The 20,014-nt window shown below is 51.2% G+C and overlaps 1 protein-coding gene across 3 annotated transcripts in view; it reads right to left on the bottom strand.

Moving 5' to 3' along the window:
- Window positions 1-473: 473 nt before the first annotated feature.
- Window positions 474-20,014, bottom strand: part of LOC116317753 (spectrin beta chain, non-erythrocytic 1-like) — a 28,262-nt gene continuing 8,721 nt past the window's right edge. For 2 of the 3 annotated variants that reach the window (XM_031736619.2, XM_039613458.1), the window contains 34 exons: window positions 18,312-18,463; window positions 16,822-16,995; window positions 16,607-16,698; window positions 16,446-16,526; window positions 16,254-16,369; window positions 16,065-16,177; window positions 15,765-15,952; window positions 15,564-15,681; window positions 14,563-14,721; window positions 14,173-14,475; window positions 13,936-14,089; window positions 12,937-13,807; window positions 11,810-11,947; window positions 10,921-11,677; window positions 10,634-10,836; window positions 10,114-10,204; window positions 9,813-9,959; window positions 9,272-9,535; window positions 7,372-7,596; window positions 7,209-7,298; window positions 6,850-7,128; window positions 6,597-6,727; window positions 6,245-6,449; window positions 5,787-6,161; window positions 5,236-5,480; window positions 5,022-5,160; window positions 4,471-4,555; window positions 3,703-3,899; window positions 3,504-3,607; window positions 3,377-3,422; window positions 3,028-3,236; window positions 2,780-2,953; window positions 1,877-1,919; window positions 1,575-1,793 (listed from right to left, as the gene is read on the bottom strand). In XM_031736619.2, coding sequence (XP_031592479.2) covers window positions 1,575-1,793; window positions 1,877-1,919; window positions 2,780-2,953; window positions 3,028-3,236; window positions 3,377-3,422; window positions 3,504-3,607; window positions 3,703-3,899; window positions 4,471-4,555; window positions 5,022-5,160; window positions 5,236-5,480; window positions 5,787-6,161; window positions 6,245-6,449; window positions 6,597-6,727; window positions 6,850-7,128; window positions 7,209-7,298; window positions 7,372-7,596; window positions 9,272-9,535; window positions 9,813-9,959; window positions 10,114-10,204; window positions 10,634-10,836; window positions 10,921-11,677; window positions 11,810-11,947; window positions 12,937-13,807; window positions 13,936-14,089; window positions 14,173-14,475; window positions 14,563-14,721; window positions 15,564-15,681; window positions 15,765-15,952; window positions 16,065-16,177; window positions 16,254-16,369; window positions 16,446-16,526; window positions 16,607-16,698; window positions 16,822-16,995; window positions 18,312-18,463 — 6,887 coding nt within the window. Of the gene's footprint in view, window positions 1,794-1,876; window positions 1,920-2,779; window positions 2,954-3,027; window positions 3,237-3,376; window positions 3,423-3,503; window positions 3,608-3,702; window positions 3,900-4,470; window positions 4,556-5,021; window positions 5,161-5,235; window positions 5,481-5,786; window positions 6,162-6,244; window positions 6,450-6,596; window positions 6,728-6,849; window positions 7,129-7,208; window positions 7,299-7,371; window positions 7,597-9,271; window positions 9,536-9,812; window positions 9,960-10,113; window positions 10,205-10,633; window positions 10,837-10,920; window positions 11,678-11,809; window positions 11,948-12,936; window positions 13,808-13,935; window positions 14,090-14,172; window positions 14,476-14,562; window positions 14,722-15,563; window positions 15,682-15,764; window positions 15,953-16,064; window positions 16,178-16,253; window positions 16,370-16,445; window positions 16,527-16,606; window positions 16,699-16,821; window positions 16,996-18,311; window positions 18,464-20,014 lie in introns of those variants that run through there. The other variant, XM_039613459.1, reaches the window with a different exon arrangement.

Raw genomic sequence — 20,014 nt, 5'->3', positions numbered from 1 at the left:
TTTTTTTTTCCAGAATCCTCCGGTTTCTTTTGAAGGTCACAGTTTCCGGTTTTCCTCGCGGTCACTTCCGCGAGCTTCCCGCCTCTGAGCAGGTACGGTCTGATTCAGTGTGCAGCCGCAGTGCATGCTGGGGGTTGTAGAGTTTTTAACTGTATTCATGCCACATTAGGCGAGATTTACCTGAACCCTCCAATGGGAGCACAGAGCGTCATCACTGGGCAGAAACTATAACTATCTATAAGTCACCTGTCTGCTCTAACACCTGCAGGCCAGAACCAATGAATACTTTAGTGAACCTGGAGATTTAAAAAGGAACTGCCCCCAGCATTAAACCAGGGACCAGCTAAAGACCCCCCCACACACACACACACACACACCACAGAGGCAGACACACACGCAGACCCCCCCGTCTGCGGGGGGTCTGTGTGTTTTTTCTAACTGAGCACGTGCAAAGACAACAGGAAGCTACTGAGTAAAGGTTAAAAGCTTTAATGACATCACACATATGTGACAGAGAGCTTAAGTCTACAGGTGCAGGTTCATACATGAGAAGCTGTAATGATCGAAGGTCGGCTAAATATCGGCGAGCGTCTTCATTCCTATTGGTGCAGTTCTGATTGTGCAGGACAACGGCGGGGCTTCCATACATGTTCGCTACGATAGATCTACAGTGACGGGGCAGCGCGGGTATCAAAGAGCAGAAATCAGCGCGGTGCGAAGAGCTGACGACGAGCGAGCAACCTTCACCAGTCTGGATCTCGCTCCCGTCGGCGGGACGGTGAGCTCCCTCCGCCCTCGCCGACACCACCTGAGCAGAGATACAAAAGAAGGAAGTCGCATTTTCACGCTCAGGTCGGAGCCTGACGAAGCATGCAGGTGGACGTTTCTACATCACAGCCTCCTCAAAGGCGATTGGCTGTCTGACAAAAACAACATGGCTGCAGAGAAACGAAAACAGAAATCATAGGAATGAAATGCACTGTTGGTCCAATTTCTCCGCGGCAGGAAACGGCGTCTGTGACGAGGAAACGACAAAAAATAGAAAAATAACAAATTTCAGAGAATAAAAAACAAACAAAAACAGAACGTTAGCGTGTGGTCCCTGATGATGTCATCAAAGAAAGAGCGAGATGCAGTGATGATGTCACGGCCGGTAATGCACATGGCGACAGCGGGCTCATTCGCCGACGATGACGCGGCGTTACATCAGGCACTCCGTCTCGCTGCCAAATGACCGACACGCGAACAAAAACGCAGAACAAACAACAAACAAAAACGAGGCAACGGCGCGCTTTGGAGAAACGCTCCTTTGCTCCTTGTCTCCACCGCCTCAGCCTCTGGGATTGGCTGATTTTAAAGGTGAACCATTCAGCGGGGAGGACTGAGGCTCGCCTCAGAGAGGCCGCGGTTTCACCCACTCCAAGTCGACCTTCAGGAATCTGGCGGCACTCTGAGGTGGCCTCCAGTTCTCCCCCGGCTGATGGCAGCCCGTGAGAAATCAGGCGCCTGTAAATGTGGCGATGGGTGCGTCAGAGCACCCGGGCGGTTTCGCCAAAGCGCCTCGCCGCTGCGCTCTACTGCTTCTTTTTGCTGAACAGGCTGAAGCGCTTCTCCTTGTCTTTGTCTTTGTCCTTCTCGCGCTTTCCAGGACTCGACTCGGTGGTGAGCGTGACGGTGGCCGGCAGCGTGTGAGCACGCCCGGAGGCGGGCGTGCCGGGGCTGCTGCCCTGGATGTCAGAGCGGTCGGCGGCGCCGGCATTCAGGATGGCCTGGATCCAGGTACTCATCTCCTCCTGCGGAGGCACGTAAGCAGTTAGAAAGCAGGAACGCCACACAGGTGAGCGTTTCCACGAATCTGAGCGAAAATCATACTCACCTCGTCTTTGGCTTGGAACAGGTACTCGTTTCCATCGGCGATTCTGAAAGAGCGAGAGGAAGACAGACGTGAGCGGAGGAAACCGTACAAACGCACCGAACATTTAGCCTCAGGTTAAAGAACAGAGGTTAAAGTGCCGGCTGTGCTGAGATACACATCCCGGTGTGTTTAAGCGCTCAGGTGATCAGCCTTCTTTGGACCAATGACGGTCACCGGGCGAAGTCTGAACAACCCTCACCCTGACAACCAATCACAGCAACAGTCCTTGCAGGCTGCAGCTGTGATTGGGCTGACAAAAAAATGAGGCAGAGGAGGCGGAGCTACGTCCTAATGTTGCGGCTGAGAAATGTGTTGGTGAGTAACCATGGTAACGGGATGCTGTCAAACAATAAAGATGCCAGGTGGTTGTTGTAACGCTCACAATATCTGTGTGTGTGTGCGTGCCTGTGTCTGCGTGTGTGTGTGTGCCTGTGTGTGCGTGTGTGATGACGTCTACACGTGTTATTGATGCGTACGCTGCGTTTAGCTCTGACGCTGTGAAACAGTAAAATCAGCTGATCATTACATCAAAAATGAGATCAGGAGTTTGATTGGCTCGGCCACGACAGGTGACCTCAAATCAAAGCTGTAGTTTTTTCTCGTGCAGCTTTAACAGAACCAGGAAGTGAGCCCAGCACACCTGACAGGTCACATCAGAGGTTCTGTGACATCATCACTGTGATGCCGGCTCACATATGCAAATGAGAAGGATTACTTTATCATATATTATATTCTAAGAACATACGTTCAAACAAACGGAAACTTTCCAGTTTCACGGAGATGCTGCGACCAGCGGCGGCGTTTAATGTGAGGCGTGTTCAACTCGTGTCCGGACCACACCTGACTTCCTGCCGCGCTCTGTACCTGAGTTTGAAGACGTGTTTCTTCTTCTTGTAGTCCGAGGCGACATCACACGTGGCGTCCTTCAGGCTGATGGGGAGCTCGTTGTGGTACGGCACGCCCTGGCTCGCCGCCTTGCCGTCCTTGTAGAAACCCATTTCTTTGTTGTTGATGATGCAGTACACGTTGTGCCACGACCTGCGAATCACACAGCAGCGGGGTCAGGTGACGTAGCTGCGTTCGAGGCACTTCCTGCGGGGCGTGGAGCTCACCTGTTGGAAGCCTTCTTGTTGTGGCCCTCCCACTCGTGTTTGCGGTGCAGCGGTCCCTCCTGGGGCGAGCAGGAGTCCCGGTTCGTGGTGGGCAGCGTGGTCGACTGACTTTTAACCTTCCTGCCAGAGGTGGGCGAGGGGGCGGGACTCGGCTCTTTGGATCTCCGTTCGGCAACACCGTTCACCAGCTCTCCATCCTCCACGCCGTCCTGCGCAGGTGGGGTTAAGCAGCAGCAGATTCAGTTTAACACCACAGAAGAAGAAATATTAGCTGTAAATACACTTTAAAAAGAAAATAAAGGTGAAGCGTGCGGCGTGCTTGTGTGCGGCAAGGTTAAAGTTTACTGACCCTGGGAGAATCCTGGTCCGAGGGCGGTCCGTTCTGATTGACGGTGCTGCAGAAACACACACACACTTGTTATTGTCACGCTTTTACTTACACGGCGAGCGTTACGAGACGTTTGCAGTGCTTTCACCTCTGCTGCGCCTCCTCCTGCTGAACTTCCACAGGCTCCGGAGATGGTGGCTTCCTCCTCCTCTCCTCCTCCTCCTGCTGCCTCCTCACATCCAGCAGTTCCAGCTGGAAGAGACGTGTAAACATCATTATCATCATCATCATCATCATCATCACATTCCTCCTCACCACCCTAACTGCCCCCCCTCCCCCACCCTCACCGTAGTCAGCCTCTCCAGGGCGGAGAAGCGCTCCTCCCAGGTGGCGGCGGACTTCTCGAAGGCCTCGTGGCGTTTGATGAGCTTCTCGACCTCATCCACGCTCTGGCCCAGCTCCCTGCTGGACAGGTAGGGCTCCTGACCCAGCAGCCAGGCCTCGGCCACGCCAGCGTCCCGAGAGAACTGGTGGACCTCAAGGACTGAGGAAGAGGAAGAGAGAGGAAGATTTTATGACTGAACTTATCAATGGAACTGCAGCCTCAACGTCTCATACAGAGGATGGCAAGGTGAGAGGTGTACAGGTGTTTCTACAGACCTGACCTATCACGAGGCTCTGTTCCCCAGCAAAGCCTTTAAGCGTTGTCGCTTTCTCTCTTTCTGGTCTTTTTGTATCTTTCTGGTCTTTTTGTATCTTTCTGGTCTTTTTGTATCTTTCTGGTCTTTTTGTATCTTTGTGGCTGTTCGTTCTGCTGTGTCTGCCTCACAAACTGATGTTTTGATCTTTGAGGATCAGTGAGAACAGTTCCTGCAGCTGTCAGGTGAAGACATCGTGCAAACAGATGCAGACTAAGCGGTTCTCTGAGCGTGACTGAAGCGTTTCCTGATTGTCAGTTGGGTTCGTTAAAGGACGGCAAGAGCCTGGGGAGTCTTCATCAGTGCTGACTCATCACCGTAATACCCTGCAGTGACGAGTCAGCACTGACCTCTGACCTTTCAGCCTCTTGATCATTGGATGTTTCATGTGGACGGTAAACATGAAGTAAGCCTTACTCAGTCGCAGCCACTCCCATCGGTCCTCCCACTTGTCAATCATCTCCTTCCTCTTGTCGGTGAGCTGTAGCAGCTTCTCTTTAATCTGGAAAACAGTTTCAGCTCGTTTCAGTCTGCTTTATTTAGACGTGCAGTCACTTCTTTACAGACTGCAGTTCAACCCTGATTTTATTTGCCTCTGTCATGGCTGTTTGGCTGTTTGACTTTGGTGACCCAGGTGTGTTTGTACTAGTAAAGGTGAGGCTTTCAAAATAAGAGCACTGCACTATTAAAGCCCAAAACAACGGGGCCTTGCTCCCTGAGACCAGTGGATAGAAACTTCTGCCCATGGCTGTAAATAGAGCAGGGTTTATTATTTTTGGATTATGTTCTTTTATTTTCCAAATTTCATTATTACTTGAACTTTAACAATTGTTTTGTTGGTAATTAAACTTTCTTTTCTTGATTCAGCACCTTTTTCCTTCTCTTCTCTCAGCCTGTGTTTCAGTTTCAGGTGTGTTTCAGCTCGTCAGCTGACAATCACCTGAGCGGCCATCAGTGTCTCAGCTCACCTCCTCTGAAGCGTAGTGCTTCCTGGCCAGCAAAGCCTTCCCGAGCTCGATGCAGGCCGTGAAGCTGTCGTTGCGGGCGTCGATCTCCGCCTTGATGCCCTGGTGGTTGTTCATCAACAGCTCCACCGACGAAACGTCTCTGAACACACAAACGTCTTTGTTAGCAAGGCCGCCACGAGGCAAGGATCCGCCATTGTGCAGCACACGGACCTACCTGGGGTTCTCCTGGGCCTCAATGAGTCGGATCACGTCATCCATCCACAGCATCAGGTCTCGGACCATGCTGAAGAACCGAAACTTGTCCCCGGTGTCAAGGAGGCGGAGCCGGCGTCCGTCACACGCCTCCAGAAGACTCCGCCACACCTCCAGCACCTCGCTTTCCCTGCGCTGGATGTCGTCTGCTTTGTCTCCGGCGTACGCCGACTGCAGGCGCCCCGCATCCTCCTGCAGCTGCCTCACCTGCAACACGGGGTCAAAGGTCATAACACGTACGGCTGCATGTTTCACTCAGGTGCTCTGACGTTAAATCGCCTAATGAGGAAACGTGACCTGTGTGGGAATTGACAGGTCTGGTAATTCTTAAGTCACGTGACCTTTAAACGACTGATCAGCTGAACAGGAGGCTGTGGCTGGTTTCTGGCTAGAAATAACGTGTTCGGAGAGCCCAGCGCTCTCAGAACGCCGACCTCTGTCTGCACCTCAGAAGCCCCTCCCCCAAAGCTGTGCCCAAGTGACTCCCCATAAAACCAGTGTCCCCACACTGACCTGTGTTCCCAGGGCCTGGATGTCATGTTCAAAGGTGGTGTGCATCCTCTGCAGCGTCTCCACCGTGTTCTGGTCCCGGCCCACCTCCTCCGGAAGCTTCTTCTGCTTGTCCAGGATGCGTGCCAGGATTTCCTTGGCGTCGTGGTAGAACTTGTGGAGCTCGAAGGAGGCGGCGAGGATCTGCGTCCTGGTGTCGATGAGCTCCAGCAGGTCGGCCCAGGCCTCGTTTAGCCCGTCCTTCCACTCCGCCACCGTGGCCGCATCACTGTGCCCGGCGTTGATCAGCTCGTCCGCCAGCCGGTTCACGGCGTCCACGCGCTCCTGTCCGATGTTCCCGGTGTCCCGGGCAAACTCCCGGAAACGTTCCTGCAGCATCTGAGCAGCGGGCAGGGGTCATAGGTCAGTATGTAATACTTGACAGAGTACACTCAGAGGAAGTACAATCGTACGGCACGTACGGTGACATGCTCGTAGTCCTGTCCTAGCTCGTGTGACCCGGCCACCACCTCACGCTCAGCAATCCACTGCTCAAGGTCGTCTACCTCTCGATTCAGCTGGAAGAGGCGGAGCCTCTCGTCCAGTTTGCCCCGCCTCTCCTCCGACAGGTCCTTCAAGCCGGCATAGAGCTTATCCACCTGAGACTGACGCATGCTGATCCGCTCGCTGACACACACACACACACACACACACACACAGTTAGTGGGTAAACTGCTCACACTGATGTAGAGACAGACAGGAAACGTCGCAGCTGGCTTCCTGATGTTGTCTGCTTCCTGTGATGCAGGTGTGATGTCATTAAAAGCTTGTCACCTCTCCGGGTGTCCGTTGGCCACCAGCCCTCTGCTGGTCTTGGACAGCTGGTGGACAGCCTCGGCGTAGTCCTCCACCGCCTGCTCCATGATCTGATGTTTCTTCAGCATGGTGACGGCGCTCTGCTCGTCCTGATTGGAGCAAACAGTCGTCCCGGTGATGATTACTTTTTTGCTCTCACCTTCTAACGTGAGTGTTTCATTTAGTTGACTTTCACAGGAAGCTGTGTATGATGGAAGCCCCGCCCACTCACCTTGGCCTTCTCCTCTGACATCATGTAGAGCTCCTGCTCGCTCATCCAGGCCTCGGCCTCGGCGGCGTCAAAATAGTACTGCTGGGCTTTGTGTGCCTCCTCCAGCCGGCCGTGCCGACGCTCCACCTCCTCCATCAGCTGCTTCCACAGCTGCTGCAGATCGGCCAGGCGCCGGCGGATCGCATTCCCGTTGGAGGACTCCTCCTTCAGGAGGCTCTGGCTGCGCTCCAGGATGTCATCGATGCGGGGCTGATGGCCCAGGATCTCCTTCTGCAGCGTCTGAGGATGTTCACGCCCACAGAGGTCAGACCGTCAACAGCAAACAGAGCATGCTGTGAGCGAGGCAAACAAAGTCCTACCTGGTTCTTCTTGATGAGAAGCTGGACCGTCTGCAGGTTGTGGCCGTGGTCGGTGGACATGGCCACAGGCATCCTCTCCTGAACCCACAGCTGTAAAGGAGTGAGAGCACAGTGAGCGTGAGTGATGACGCCCCTGAAAATATGGCGTGTGAACTTTACGTACGATCTCGTCCTCGATGTCCCGGTTGAACTGGTGAACCTCTCTGGACTCAACCAGGAAGTTCCTGCGATGTTGCAGCGGCTCCAGCAGCTCCTGAAACTTCTTTTCCACCACCTGCCTCCGCCCGTCCACCTCGTCCGTGTCCTTCACCTCCTGCCCCAGAGCCTTCACCTGGCTCTGCAGCTCCACCACCTCTCTCTGTCGCACCTCCACCTGGTTCTCCAGCATCTGCAAACATAGAGGCGCAGCTGTCACACGACTGCAGTTCAACTGCAGCTGCACAACATCTGTGATCAGTAGCGGTTTTTGATACGGGCGACACGGGCGGTTGCCCAGGGCGGCATCGTGGTGGGGGGCGGCATCACGGGTATCGGCAAAAAAAGAAAAAAAAAAAAATTTGCTCGTACTCATGCTGCGCCACGTCATGCCAGCACATACTGGGGATGTCTATGACATCTATCGCCCATTTGCTGGGAGTAAGGGCGCCCTCCGTTTGCGCAGTGCGCCTGCTGCTTGCGGCACAGGGAGGAGAGGGCGGGGCGGCGGGGGATTCTCTGGCTGGCTGGAGCAGCATCTAATAACCAACTCGCAAAATAAAACAATAAAAACAAACCAACAACACGAAAACAGCAGACATCATGATACAGACTTATAATCTGCACCGATGTTTTTTCGAAATTCTATACGCGAAAACTAAACGCGAGAGCCCTCGGTGCGCCTGCTCGCTGCTGAAGTCAAAGTAAACTTTATTGTCATCTCCGCTACATACAGTCCAGTATACAGAGAAACGAGACGACGAGGCTCCAGTTACAGCAGTGCAAATAAACAATCAATAAATATAAGAAGAGTAAGAAAATAAATATACACTTTAGGACTCGGGGTAAAGGGATCAATAACAATTTAAAATTTATAATTTACAGTTTGATGATTTAAAGTCTCACACATAACCCGTCGAAAGGGGAGGGGCCGGCTGCTTCCAAATAGAGCACATTTCATTCATTTGCAATGATGGGCGTAGATGTGGGAAGCTATTGTTTTTTGTTGATGAGTGAGTATAGGGGTGGGATTTAATAAGTTTTCTTCGTCCCACTCCTTTTCAGGTAAATTTTGTTTTTTGTTTTTGTGCACTTTATGTTTAATATATGTATTTTGTTGTGCCTGAAATGAACAAATAAAAAAAAAAAATAATAAAAAAAAAAATAATGTTGTGAATCCAAGCCCATTATGTATTCATGATTTGAATCCTATGTTCAAAGCCATCAGGTCCTCAGTTTAGAAAAAATAGAAAAGAAGAGGAGGAGAAACGAGCAAAAGATGCAGGTAAGCAGATGTGTGATTGGATAATGGCAGGTCATCCTGAACCAATCAGAATACTTTATTAATCCCTAAGGAAATAATGTGGGTTACAGTTGCTCCATGAAGAAATGGTAAAAATAGTAACAGTAACAGACTAAACTCCAAACAATACATTATGTTACAGATTTTAATATTAATTAGTCATTTTCAGTTGTTGATTTGTCCTGTTCTCATTGTATGATGAATTATGATGGCTGTTTGGTAGCTGTTTGGATACTGTGCATACTCTCTCTCCATATGTGTGTTTCTGTTGTGAAATTCAGTATGGTTCGACAATAGTTCTATGTTAATGTTCAATCCTGTGTGTGTGTGTGTGTGTGTGTGTGTGTGTGTGTGTGGGTGGGTGGGTGGGGGGGGGGGGCAGAGGGAGTCTTCGCCCAGGGCGCCAAACAGGCTAGGACCGCCACTGTCTGTGATATGTTACAGGTGTGGTGTTGCAGGTGTCATAGCTGTATATATGAGTAAACTCAAGGTTCTCACAGTGCAGAAAACCTCACATTAAGTTGTACACCTGTCTGTTCTGCGTTCAGGTGAGTGCAGGACGTACCTGCTGCTTTTTCAGCAGGATGTTGACGGACGTCAGGTCTTTGCCGTAGTCGTCGGACTGGATCTGGCCCTCGAGGCCGGCCAACCACTTGTCGAGGTCGGCGCAGCTCTGAGTGAACAGCTCGGCCTTGTTGGCATCGAACAGACACTGAGCTTTGGTCTGCGTGGTGGACTCGAGCTCCTCCCACATGGTGTGGAGCGCCGACAGCTTCTCCTTCACCACCGCTTCAGTTTCCGGCTTCTCCGACACCAGGAGCGTGCCATCCTGAGGTCAGGAGACACTTGGGTCAGGTTAAAGGTCACTGTGGGTCTCATGTATATGATGAAATGTTTAATTTGTATATTTTAGGCTCAGTTTTGGACCGTCGGTCAAGCATTAGCATGTGTTTTAGTAGCTTCTCTCGCAGCGAGCTCAAAGAACATCTGCCTGAGGCAAACACGAGCATAAAGGTGCAGCTCGTGAGTCGTGCATGCTCTCGTTTATCTTTTGTGTGAGTGGAGTGACTGCTGATTGGCTGCTCTGCTCAGACAAGTGGCATTACCTTCTCGATCTTGTCCAGCCACTCTTTGTTGGACTGCAGCTCGGCCATGAAGGCCTGGTGCTTCAGCCACTTGCTGTGCAGGTTTCTGGCCTCATCGTAGCTCATGTCCTGAGCAGTGAGCATCTTCTCATTGATCCACAGAGACAGCTGCAGCAAAGAGAAGAGAACACAGTGTAACGCAGGCAATGACATCACAGGACGCCGTCTGAACCACAGCGCTGCGCTTGTGGACGACGCCCCTGCTTCAGCGAGTGCATTTTGGCTTCAGTGTCTAAAGCACAGCTTCGTATCAGAGACTGACCTCCTGGCAGTCTTGCAGGAATTTCTGCAGGTCTCGGTTGTCCTTCAACCTCATCAGCAGCTCCACCGCAGCCTCCCTGTTCTTCTTGTGCCTGAAACACAACAAAAAACCCAGATAAGACCGACCTTCACACACTCACCAAAACCCAACATTTAGAGATCCAGAAACAGCAGCCGGAGCCGGGTCACAGGGTCACGGGGTCACGGGGTCACAGGGTCTCAGTGACAGCTATGGTTTGACGTGCTGATGTTTATGTTCCACAGCTGCTTTCTCATTAGTCCAAAAAAGTTGATTCTGTTCATCTGGCGCCTTCAGTGAAAACTTTCTCCTGAAGACTGACTCCAGACTGAAGAAGTCACTTGGATGAGTGACAAAATGGGAAGATCACACATTTGTTCGCTTCATCAAACTGACGGATCCTGCACAACTGGAAGGGCTGACGGTCTTTCCAGACCTTCTGAGGAGAACAGGTGAAAGGTTCTTCTGCAGCGAACGAACATGCTGTGAAGCTTCGGCCTACCTGTCGTCGATGGAGGTGACTTTCTCATGGATTCGATCGGCGTTGATGTTCCCGTCGCTGGCCAACCGCCTACCGGCCTCAACCACGCCGTTAATCTTGTCCTCGTTGGCGTCCATCGTGGTCATGAAGTCCTCTTGCTTCTTGATGGCAGCCTCGGCCCCCTCCAGGGTTGTGGGCATCTCGGTGTGAGCCAGGACGTACTCCTGCGGGGCAGACACAGAGAAATGGCGGATTTTTAAAGCACAGGCAGGAGCAGGAAGGGGAGGAGGTGTTAATCGGGCATTTACCTGATTGTTGAGGAAAGCCTCGGCCTGCTTGGTGTCCCGAAGGAACAGCTGGTAGGCGTGGGACTGCGACAGCAGGTTCTGCCGATTCTCCCACATCTTGTGCAGTTCGTTCCAGCCGGTGTCGAGCGCCTGCAGCCGTTGTCGCAGGAACATGTACTGAGCGTCCGTCTGGCCCTGTGTCACCATCTCGCCCATGTCCCGCATCTTCTGATAGTCCTCCTCGTAGTTTTGGATCTCATTCTTGATGCCTTCATGTTGGGCCATCAACTTCTCCGCTTCGGCAAGCGTGTTGGGCATGTCCTCTGAGGCGATGGCGGTCTGAGTGCGAGATAACCACGACTGGAAGTCGTCCAGCTCACGTAAGAACTGCTGCAGTTTTCTGGCTTCACCCAGAGACTCCTCTCGGTTCTTTAGCGTGTTCTTCATTTCCTCCCACACGGCCGTGATCTCGGCCAGACGGCCCGTAATGGCGTTGGCCTGATCGGGGTGCTCTTCTGCCAGCCTCTGGGCTTCGCCGTGCATTTCACTTAGCTTGTCCTCGATGGCGGCCAGGTCACGCTCCATGCCGGTCAGTTTGCGCTGCAGGGCCATGACCCCTGTGAGGTCATTGCCCAGCTCCTGGGTAGACTCAATGACTTTGGTCTTCTCTTTGATCCAGGACTTGGTCTCGTTGCAGTCGAGGTGGTAGTTCTGCACACCCAGAGCTGAGTTCAGGGACTCCTTCTTCCGGTCCACAAGCTCACGAAACAGGCTCCACCTGGAGGCAGAGAAGAGGATTATCATGGCAGTCCTGTCTCAAGTCAGTTTCCACACCTGACTCTCACAGGTCGATATTTTTGATTTTGTTATTCTTTGGTAGGAATCTCTCTACCTGATGGTCGGGTCATACCTGTTATTGAGTTTGTCCTGCTGGATCTTAATGTCCTTCTCACTCGGGTGACCACTGTGCATCAGCTGCCTGGCGATCTGGTTCACCACAGCGACACGAGACGCCTGGTTGTTCATCTCCGGCTCAAGACTCTCAAACCTGCCAGAACACATCATGCTTCAGTGCACGTGTTACAGTGTATCACAGTACATTTGTATCATATCTATCTAATAGACTCCAGTTTGTACATGTAAATGGAGAGTCCTCTCCACACACTAAGGTCAATTATGGTGTTCCACAGGGTTCAGTGCTAGGACCAATTCTGTTTACATTATACATGCTTCCCTTAGACAGCATCATTAGAAGACATAGCATACATTTTCACTGCTATGCAGATGACACGCAGCTCTATCTATCCATGAAGCCAGGTAACACACACCAATTAGTTAAACTGCAGGAATGTCTTAAAGACATAAAGACCTGGATGGCCGCTAACTTTCTGCTTCTTAATTCAGATCAAACTGAGGTTATTGTACTCGGCCCTGAAAATCTTAGAAATATGGTATCTAAGCAGATTCTTACTCTGGATGGCATTACCTTGGCCTCCAGTAATGCTGTGAGGAACCTTGGAGTCATTTTTGACCAGGACATCTCCTTCAATGCACATATTAAACAAATATGTAAGACTGCTTTCTTCCATTTGTGCAACATCTCTAAAATTAGAAATATCCTGTCTCAGAGTGATGCTGAAAAACTAGTTCATGCATTTATTACTTCCAGGCTGGACTACTGTAATTCATTATTATCAGGATGTCCTAAAAACTCCCTGAAAAGCCTTCAGCTGATCCAAAATGCTGCAGCAAGAGTCCTGACAGGGACTAGAAAGAGAGAGCAGATTTCTCCTGTTTTGGCTTCCCTTCATTGGCTTCCTGTTAAATCCAGAATTCAAAATCCTGCTCCTCACATACAAGGTCTTAAATAATCAGGCCCCATCTTATCTTAATGACCTTGTAGTACCATATCACCCTATTAGAGCACTTCGCTCTCACACTGCAGGCCTACTTGTTGTTCCTAGAGTATTTAAAAGTAGAATGGGAGGCAGAGCCTTCAGTTTGTTCTGAGGCAGCGCTGTATAACTAAAATCCTACCTGTGCTGTATGACCTCCAGGTCCTCCAGTTTTTCCGGGATCTCCATGCTGTTCAGCCACTGCTCCTTCTCATCGATCCAAACTTCACAGGCATCGGCCTCGCTGAACATTTTGTAGAGGGCCAAAGCGTCCTGAAGCGCCTGCTTCCTTAGCTTGGTGAGGTCGGCGACCTCCTTGTAGCGCTCCTCGATACCGGTCAGCCGACCACGGACCTCCTCTGACTCCGCCTCCTCTTTTGGCAGACAGGCAACCTGCTCGTGGAGTGAGTCAATTACCGGTCTGTAGCTTGCCACCTCTGCCGCTGCATCTTTGTGCTTCCTGGCCAACGCCTGGGTGGAGAACTCATCGTGGCCGGTCTCCCCGCTGGAGACGATGCGCAGGGCGTCCAGCATCCAGGCATCTACGTCATCAGCATCAGCCTGGAACTGGTGGAGGGCCAGAGCCTCCTCCAGCCTTTTCTTCCTCACCGCTGCCAGCTGCTCCAGCGCTGCCCACTGAGCCTGCAGGTCGGAAATTCGCTCTTGTATCTTCGTGGCACCGAAGTGTCCCGCCTTCACCATGGCCTGGCCCTCCGCAATGGTGTGCTGCAGGTGGCCGGCACGGCCGCTCATCTCGTCCTCCAGGGCACGTTGCTGGCTGAGGAGACGCAGCGCCCCCGTCAGGTCCTTACCGTGCTCCAAAGAGGACAGGATCTGCTCCTTCTCACGGATCCAGCCTTCCTCCTCCGCCATCTCCCAGAAAAACTTCCAGAGACGGCGAGACTCCTCCAGACGGGCACGTCGCTCTGCGGCGAGCTGAGTCAGCTCCTGGTAGCAGAACTCAAGGTGGGCCACCCGGTCCTGGATGACCTGAGGGTCACAGGGCTTGTAGCCTGGACAGGAAGGAAGGGAAAATTTAAAAGTACACCTATCGGAGGAACAAGACTCCTCGTTATTAAATGAATAAAAATACTCGAGTTCAAATCAAACTCGGAGGAGAGGAAAGGCCCCCGCTGCTCACCGCTGTTGCTGGCAGAGTGCTTGTTGGCGTTGGTGGTGACCGCCTTCACCCTGTCGGCCTGGATGGCAATGTCTGCCTCCACCAAGGCGTGTTTCTGGAGCAGGTCCTCCACCCCCAGCAGATGCTTCCCATAATCCTGAGACAGCAGCAACATCTAGAACCCAAAAGCAGACGGTCGATCATGTTTCTGCTCAAACACCTTCTCTGTGTCCCGCCCCGAGGGCTGTGTTTGGGTACCTTCATCTCGTCCATCCAGTCCATGATGTAGAGCATCTCCTGAAAGACCTTCTGCAGGCCCAGGTTCATCTCCAGCCGCTGCCTGCGGGCCTTCAGCAGCTCCAGCAGATATTCCCACAGACGAATAACGTTGTCCTTCCGGGCTGTGATGCGTTTGATGTCATGGTAGCGCTCCACCTCAAGCTCCTTCGCCACAGCAACCACAGCTTGGACACGCTCCTCGTACGCGGCGATGTCCGTTTCGATCGCCTCGTGCTTCTTGGTGGCGGCCTCGACGGCCTGAAGGTCGAAGCCAAAGTTATCCTGGAGACCGAGAAGAGACGGCAGCGTGTCATGAGATCACGAGTGAAGAAACGTGGGCAGGTCACATGATTTGCTGCGTCCTCCTACCTGTGACACCAGCCTCTGATTTTCGCTGAGCCAGGTCTCTCTCATGGCCGCCTTTCGATCAAAGCGCCTGGCCAACTGTTCCAGCTTCTCCTGACGAATCAGCTCCATCCTGAGAGCCAGCTCGCGCTCGTGCTCCGCCTTCTCCAGCCGCTCCCAGGCCTGTCAGTATCACATGCAGCAGCAGCATTTACAGCGTGTAAATACAATCTAGTGTCTGTAGGAGTCGTTTTAACGTTTTCTTTAGTTCAGCATGAGGAAACACTGAGAGTTTAACATCGCAGCAAACATCCCTCTGTACACGAGTCCACGCCGTCTTAGAAACGTTGTGTTTCTGGAACAAAAGCACATTTCATGTAACCGAAGCGGCTTCACGGTTCGAGACCGGGAGAAGACTCAAACCCGGCCTCAGGACCGCCGGCTCCAAACGCAGATAAAAACACTCCGAGGTTAGGACTGAGTTACCTGGACCGACCAACAGAAACGCTCACAGCTGAAAACTGTTTCATGTTTTTCTAACAAACTGCCAAAAACGTTTCATGCACAGGTCCTCTCCCTTCACAAACAGCACATTCTGGTTCTTATGAACGACTCTGACGTCCTCCTGTCATGTTGTTCTGCACCATGTAGGAACCGTACTCTGCAGGGTGTCAGACGAAGGCTCTTATTTCAATGCTCTGGACACCAGACACACAGTTTTCAGCTAACACGATCAGAAAGTGACTTCCTCCTGTGATCAGGTTAACTCATGTACTGATAAAACTCTCAGCCGTCACTCTCGGATCGATCATTTTGAGAAGCCAAACCAACTACGGGCGCTCGACGCGAGCAGCTGAACCACAGCCCTGCTGGGATTCAGCTGCACTGGTGCAAATGACGTCTTCAAAAGTGTAACTCAGGTTCACAGGAGACTAAACATACTGAGTCTGCGTTCTGCTGAGCGAGCGGCGGACAGGCTCTGCGAAAACCGATTGACAGGTAAACAGCTTTGGAGTGGCTCCCACCTTGTTGATGTCAGAGATGAGCTTCCCCTCACGGGGCATGTACACCTTCTGGTTGTTTGCTCTCATCTTGCTCTGGATGGTGAAGAGAAGGACCTCCAGGTTCCCCTTCTCCGTGAACCTGATGGGGACAGAGACCAGGTGAGAGCTGTACTCGGGTAGCGTTAACGGAGGCAGAGCAAAGGCGAGGCACAGCGTTCTTACTTGGGGGGTTTTTCCACCGTGCGGTAGGTGTTGAAGGCTTGCAGCTGCTGCTGGACTCCCGCCAGAGAGTTGGCGAACTTCCTGTTGTTGAGGATGATGATGGTCTGTTCGATCCACTCCAGCAGGTCTGAGGCCAGAGACTCGTATTTCTCGATCATCTTCTCCGTCTCTATGGCGTTGTCCAAAACCTGGAAGCAAAAACCAAGACAATGAGGCGGGGCCAGCAGAGTTCGTGACCTCTGAAGGAGGGTTTCATTCGTCTTGGAGACGACGAAGGTCGATCTGACCATGCTGACTCACCTTCCCGATACGTTTGCCCTCCACCTTCAGAGCCTTCATCTTGGAGAAATAGTGGTAATAGGTCACCACGTAGGTGATGACGGACTTCTCGTCGGGATGGTCCACGCTGATGTCTGCAGCACAAACAGGTGAGGAGATTCAAATACAAACCGTTCAGGTGAACTGCTCAGGTAAACGTGCGGTCCCTACCCTCGGGGTCCAACAGCTTGGTGAGCCCCAGGTGATGCTCCGCCAGGTTGAAGGCGTTCTGCAGGTTGTAGTGAGCGTTGGATTTCTTCAGTTTGTCAAAATCGATCAAATCAGGCCTGAAAACAAGAAAAACACAAAACTTTATTCACACGGACGACTCTCCGCATCGTCACACTTGGACGACGAGGTTACCTGTGTTTGTGGATGAGGGCGTTGAAGGCCATGCCGTCCCTCCAGCTGGTGCTGAAGTTGTGGATGTTGACGTTGGGATATCTGAGGAAGAAGACAGGAAGCAGAGGTTAACCTGAGCTCGGCCTCATCGGCATTACGCAGGTGCTGCAGGTGAGCCTCACCCCGCGGTCTTCATCTGACACCACAGCAGCAGGGCGTCTTTGGCCGATCGCTTCTCTTTGTTGTCTTCCGTCTCCACGCTGATGTCCTGAATCTGAGGGCAAGAGGAAGAACAGTAACACCTCCACCTGTCTGCCGTTTTTACCTGTGCCCCTGCAGGAATGTTCTGCATTTTCTGTTTGTGCTCTAACAGGTCACACCTGTTACGCGTGCTTACCTGGAAGCGGAGTATGATGGTCCAGATGAGGCCCAGCGTCAGTCGGTGGTTTCCGTCCACGATGTCGTGGGAGCCCATGTTCTCCAGGTGAACCCGCTGCTCCTTCAGGAACTGCAGCGCCTTGTCCACGTTCTCCAGACAGTGGATCCGCATCCGCCCTTTGGTTGGCTTTGGCTGGAGGCGGCGGAGCAGAGAGTCAGGTGATCTACAGGTGTGTGAGTGTGACCTTCCAAAATCATAAACTGCAGTAATCACACACTGAAGCAGGGATATGTGTCTGGTTCCCACTGACGTCTACAAAATAACAGGAAGTGGAGACACTGTCTTGTCTTCCTGGCCCTGAAGGCAGAGCGGGAGGACGGCGAGGCGTTCCTGGCCTACAGGAAGTGGGAGGAGGGGCAGCAGCTGGACCGCAGCCTCCCTTGAGGCCAACGAGTCCACCGTCTCAAACGGAAACAGGTTAATGTTTCAGAGGGAAAACAGGAAGTCAGGCACACCTGCTTCAACTCTGAGGTCACTTCCTGTGAGCTGCTGTACCCTCCAGGAGGTAATCAGGAGCACGAATGTGGACTTACTCTGATCGCACGTCAAATAAAGCATCGCTTTAAAAACCTCGGGAAGCTCATCCAGAAACCTTTGTCACATGACCGGCCGAGGTGTCATCATGTGACGCCGTCTGACACACAGGAAACGTCCTCTGAAAACATCTGGACGGCTAGGGAAAAGGGGCGGAACTAGACTCTCACTGCACATACTCAGAAGCGTATGGGCTCAAACTGTGGTCATAAATATTTTGTAACCTTGTAAACCAAATATGTGAAAATTTTATTTTTGTGCATCTACAGATGAGAATTTGTGTTTGTGAAAAATATTTGCACGAGTTACAAATGTTTTTGTTAAGGTCTGTTTACAGGTACAAAGCAAAAAACTACCTGTAAAACTCTGCGCTCAGGTTCCCCGGCTGTGTGTGAGTTTCAACTTACACCTACAAATTTTGACCCGATTTTTCTTCCTGTCAGCTGATTGGTCAATGTCATGTCAATCACAAATTTAACAATCCAATCAGAGAACAGATGGGTTTGGCTGTTGTAGGGGTGCTTTACGGAGCTTCAGGTCCTGGAAGAATAAATGCCATCTGTGTAAATATTTTTCACAAACACAAATTCTCATCTGTAGATGCACAAAAATAAAATTTTCACATATTTGGTTTACAAGGTTACAAAACTCAGTTCACAAATATGCATTTGATTTACAAGTACAAAATATTTATGACCACAGTCTGAACCCATAGAAGTGTCTCTGCTCCCTCATCTCACTCTATAGGAGCTGCAGTACTGCTCGCAGCCACAGGCCGAGCAAGGGCGCTCTATCAGACATCCTGACGGCCTGGACAGGAAGTTCCAGTTGATTGGATCAGTGAAGGCCGGGTTTCTTCTTCTGGTGTTGATTTTAGTGCAAGGACTGTGTGTGTGTGTGTGTGTGTGTGTTACCAGTCTCTCCCCGGAGAGGACTTCAAGCAGTTTGATTAGCATGCGTCCGTCTCTCAGGTCCATGTACAGGTCGGTGATCCTGCAGGAGACTCTGGACAGGTGAGAGTTCACCCACTTAGTGAAGGTCTTCTTCTGCACCGCCTCCCGCTCATCTGTGCACGCACAACACACACATGTTTCAGTCTGGGCGACTGATCAGAGTTTCTAAACTCCTCTCAGACACAGAAGCCCCGCCCACGTGCTGTTTGTATTTGTGTGTTCGCTGCATGTGAATGCTGATGCATTGAAAAGATGACCTGCTTTAAACTCAGACAGGAAACAGCAACAGCTGTAATAACTAGAAAGCGAAAATTTCGGAAGAAATTTTAAGTGTGCCTATGCCGCTGCTATTCAGTGTAGTTTGCCATTCATACGGCTACAGAGAGCAAAACTCAGCAGAGCAGCCATTCTCCACCATGAACTATGGTAAAAACAAACACCACTCGCGCCTCACAGATGACAGCTTACAGTTTTGTGTAAAGATGAAGTTACTTTGTACAGCGCCAATTTGCAGACGCTGTGCACACAGGTTCATGAGCAGAAGTCCCATTGTACCACGGCAGACCCGACAATGTTTGCATGAACATGCTTTGAAGCATTACATTATGGACCACTTTTCACACATGGTTGGTGTACCCACACAGGCAGCCGTAGCTTTTCAACTCATAGCCCGACACACACCCAAAAAACAGCCGTGAGAGCACAGACTTTACACCCGTGGGTCCACCTCCCCTGCAGCGGCACTGCAGACCACGCCCCGCCACACACATCAAACACGTAAAATAAATATTTATGCACTTTTGCATTCACTATTTGTTTTTTGTTATTTTTACACAGTGTTCTGAATGATGAACAATGGTCTACAGCCAATCTTGTGTATTATTATACAAACTTTGGTTGTAAGATTCAGATAACTATTTAATAAAAGCTAAATATTTTATATGAGAGTAAGAAAGAAAAGTATATCTTTGTGTCCACCTTTCCCTGTTAATGCCCTAGCTGCCCCCTGGCAAAAGCTTTGCTAGATCCGCCCCTGCACAGTTACCAGCTGTCAGCTACACAAAAAAAGGATCCTGGTGTATATTTGTCTCTCAGAAACAGTTCATAACTTCCCTTCAACTCATTCATGTCACCTAAAGGGTAAACCTGTTTCTCCATCACCTGTTCAGCTCTGATGATTCAGTAAGGACATCTGGTTTGGACCAGCCGTTTTTACAGCTGTGGCTCCAGCAAACATCAGCTGATACTAGAAATTAAAAGCAAATGAATTCTAACAACAGCTGATCAAGCTTAAACGTGCTGCTGTTGTTTAGCGCGATAAACAAACAAGAGAGAAAAGCCGATCGTTGATCAGTTTCATGACTGAAGTTTCAACAGGCGAGAGAATGACAGGGGAGGCTGTCATAAAGTTCAACATCGGTAACTTAGCGCGCACACAGCTGTATAGAAACTCCGTCGTGCTAGCTAGCACGCAGTGCGAGTTATTGTAACTGAGTGTAAAAAGTGCCACTAGCTAACCGCTGCTATCAGACCCACACTCGCTCAGCTCGGTGCTTCAGTTTGGAACTGAGGAGCTGCTGTGGGCTTAAAGACAAGTTCACATCTGCACTGAGATGTTTCAGAGCAGTCGCGACTGGTTTCAGCCAGCAGGCCTAAACTAGTTA

This window comes from Oreochromis aureus, linkage group 6 (genome assembly GCF_013358895.1).
Source record: "Oreochromis aureus strain Israel breed Guangdong linkage group 6, ZZ_aureus, whole genome shotgun sequence".
NCBI lineage: Eukaryota > Metazoa > Chordata > Actinopteri > Cichliformes > Cichlidae > Oreochromis > Oreochromis aureus.
The sequence above is the reverse complement of the archived record's forward strand: the minus strand, read 5'-3'. Positions and strand labels throughout refer to the sequence as shown.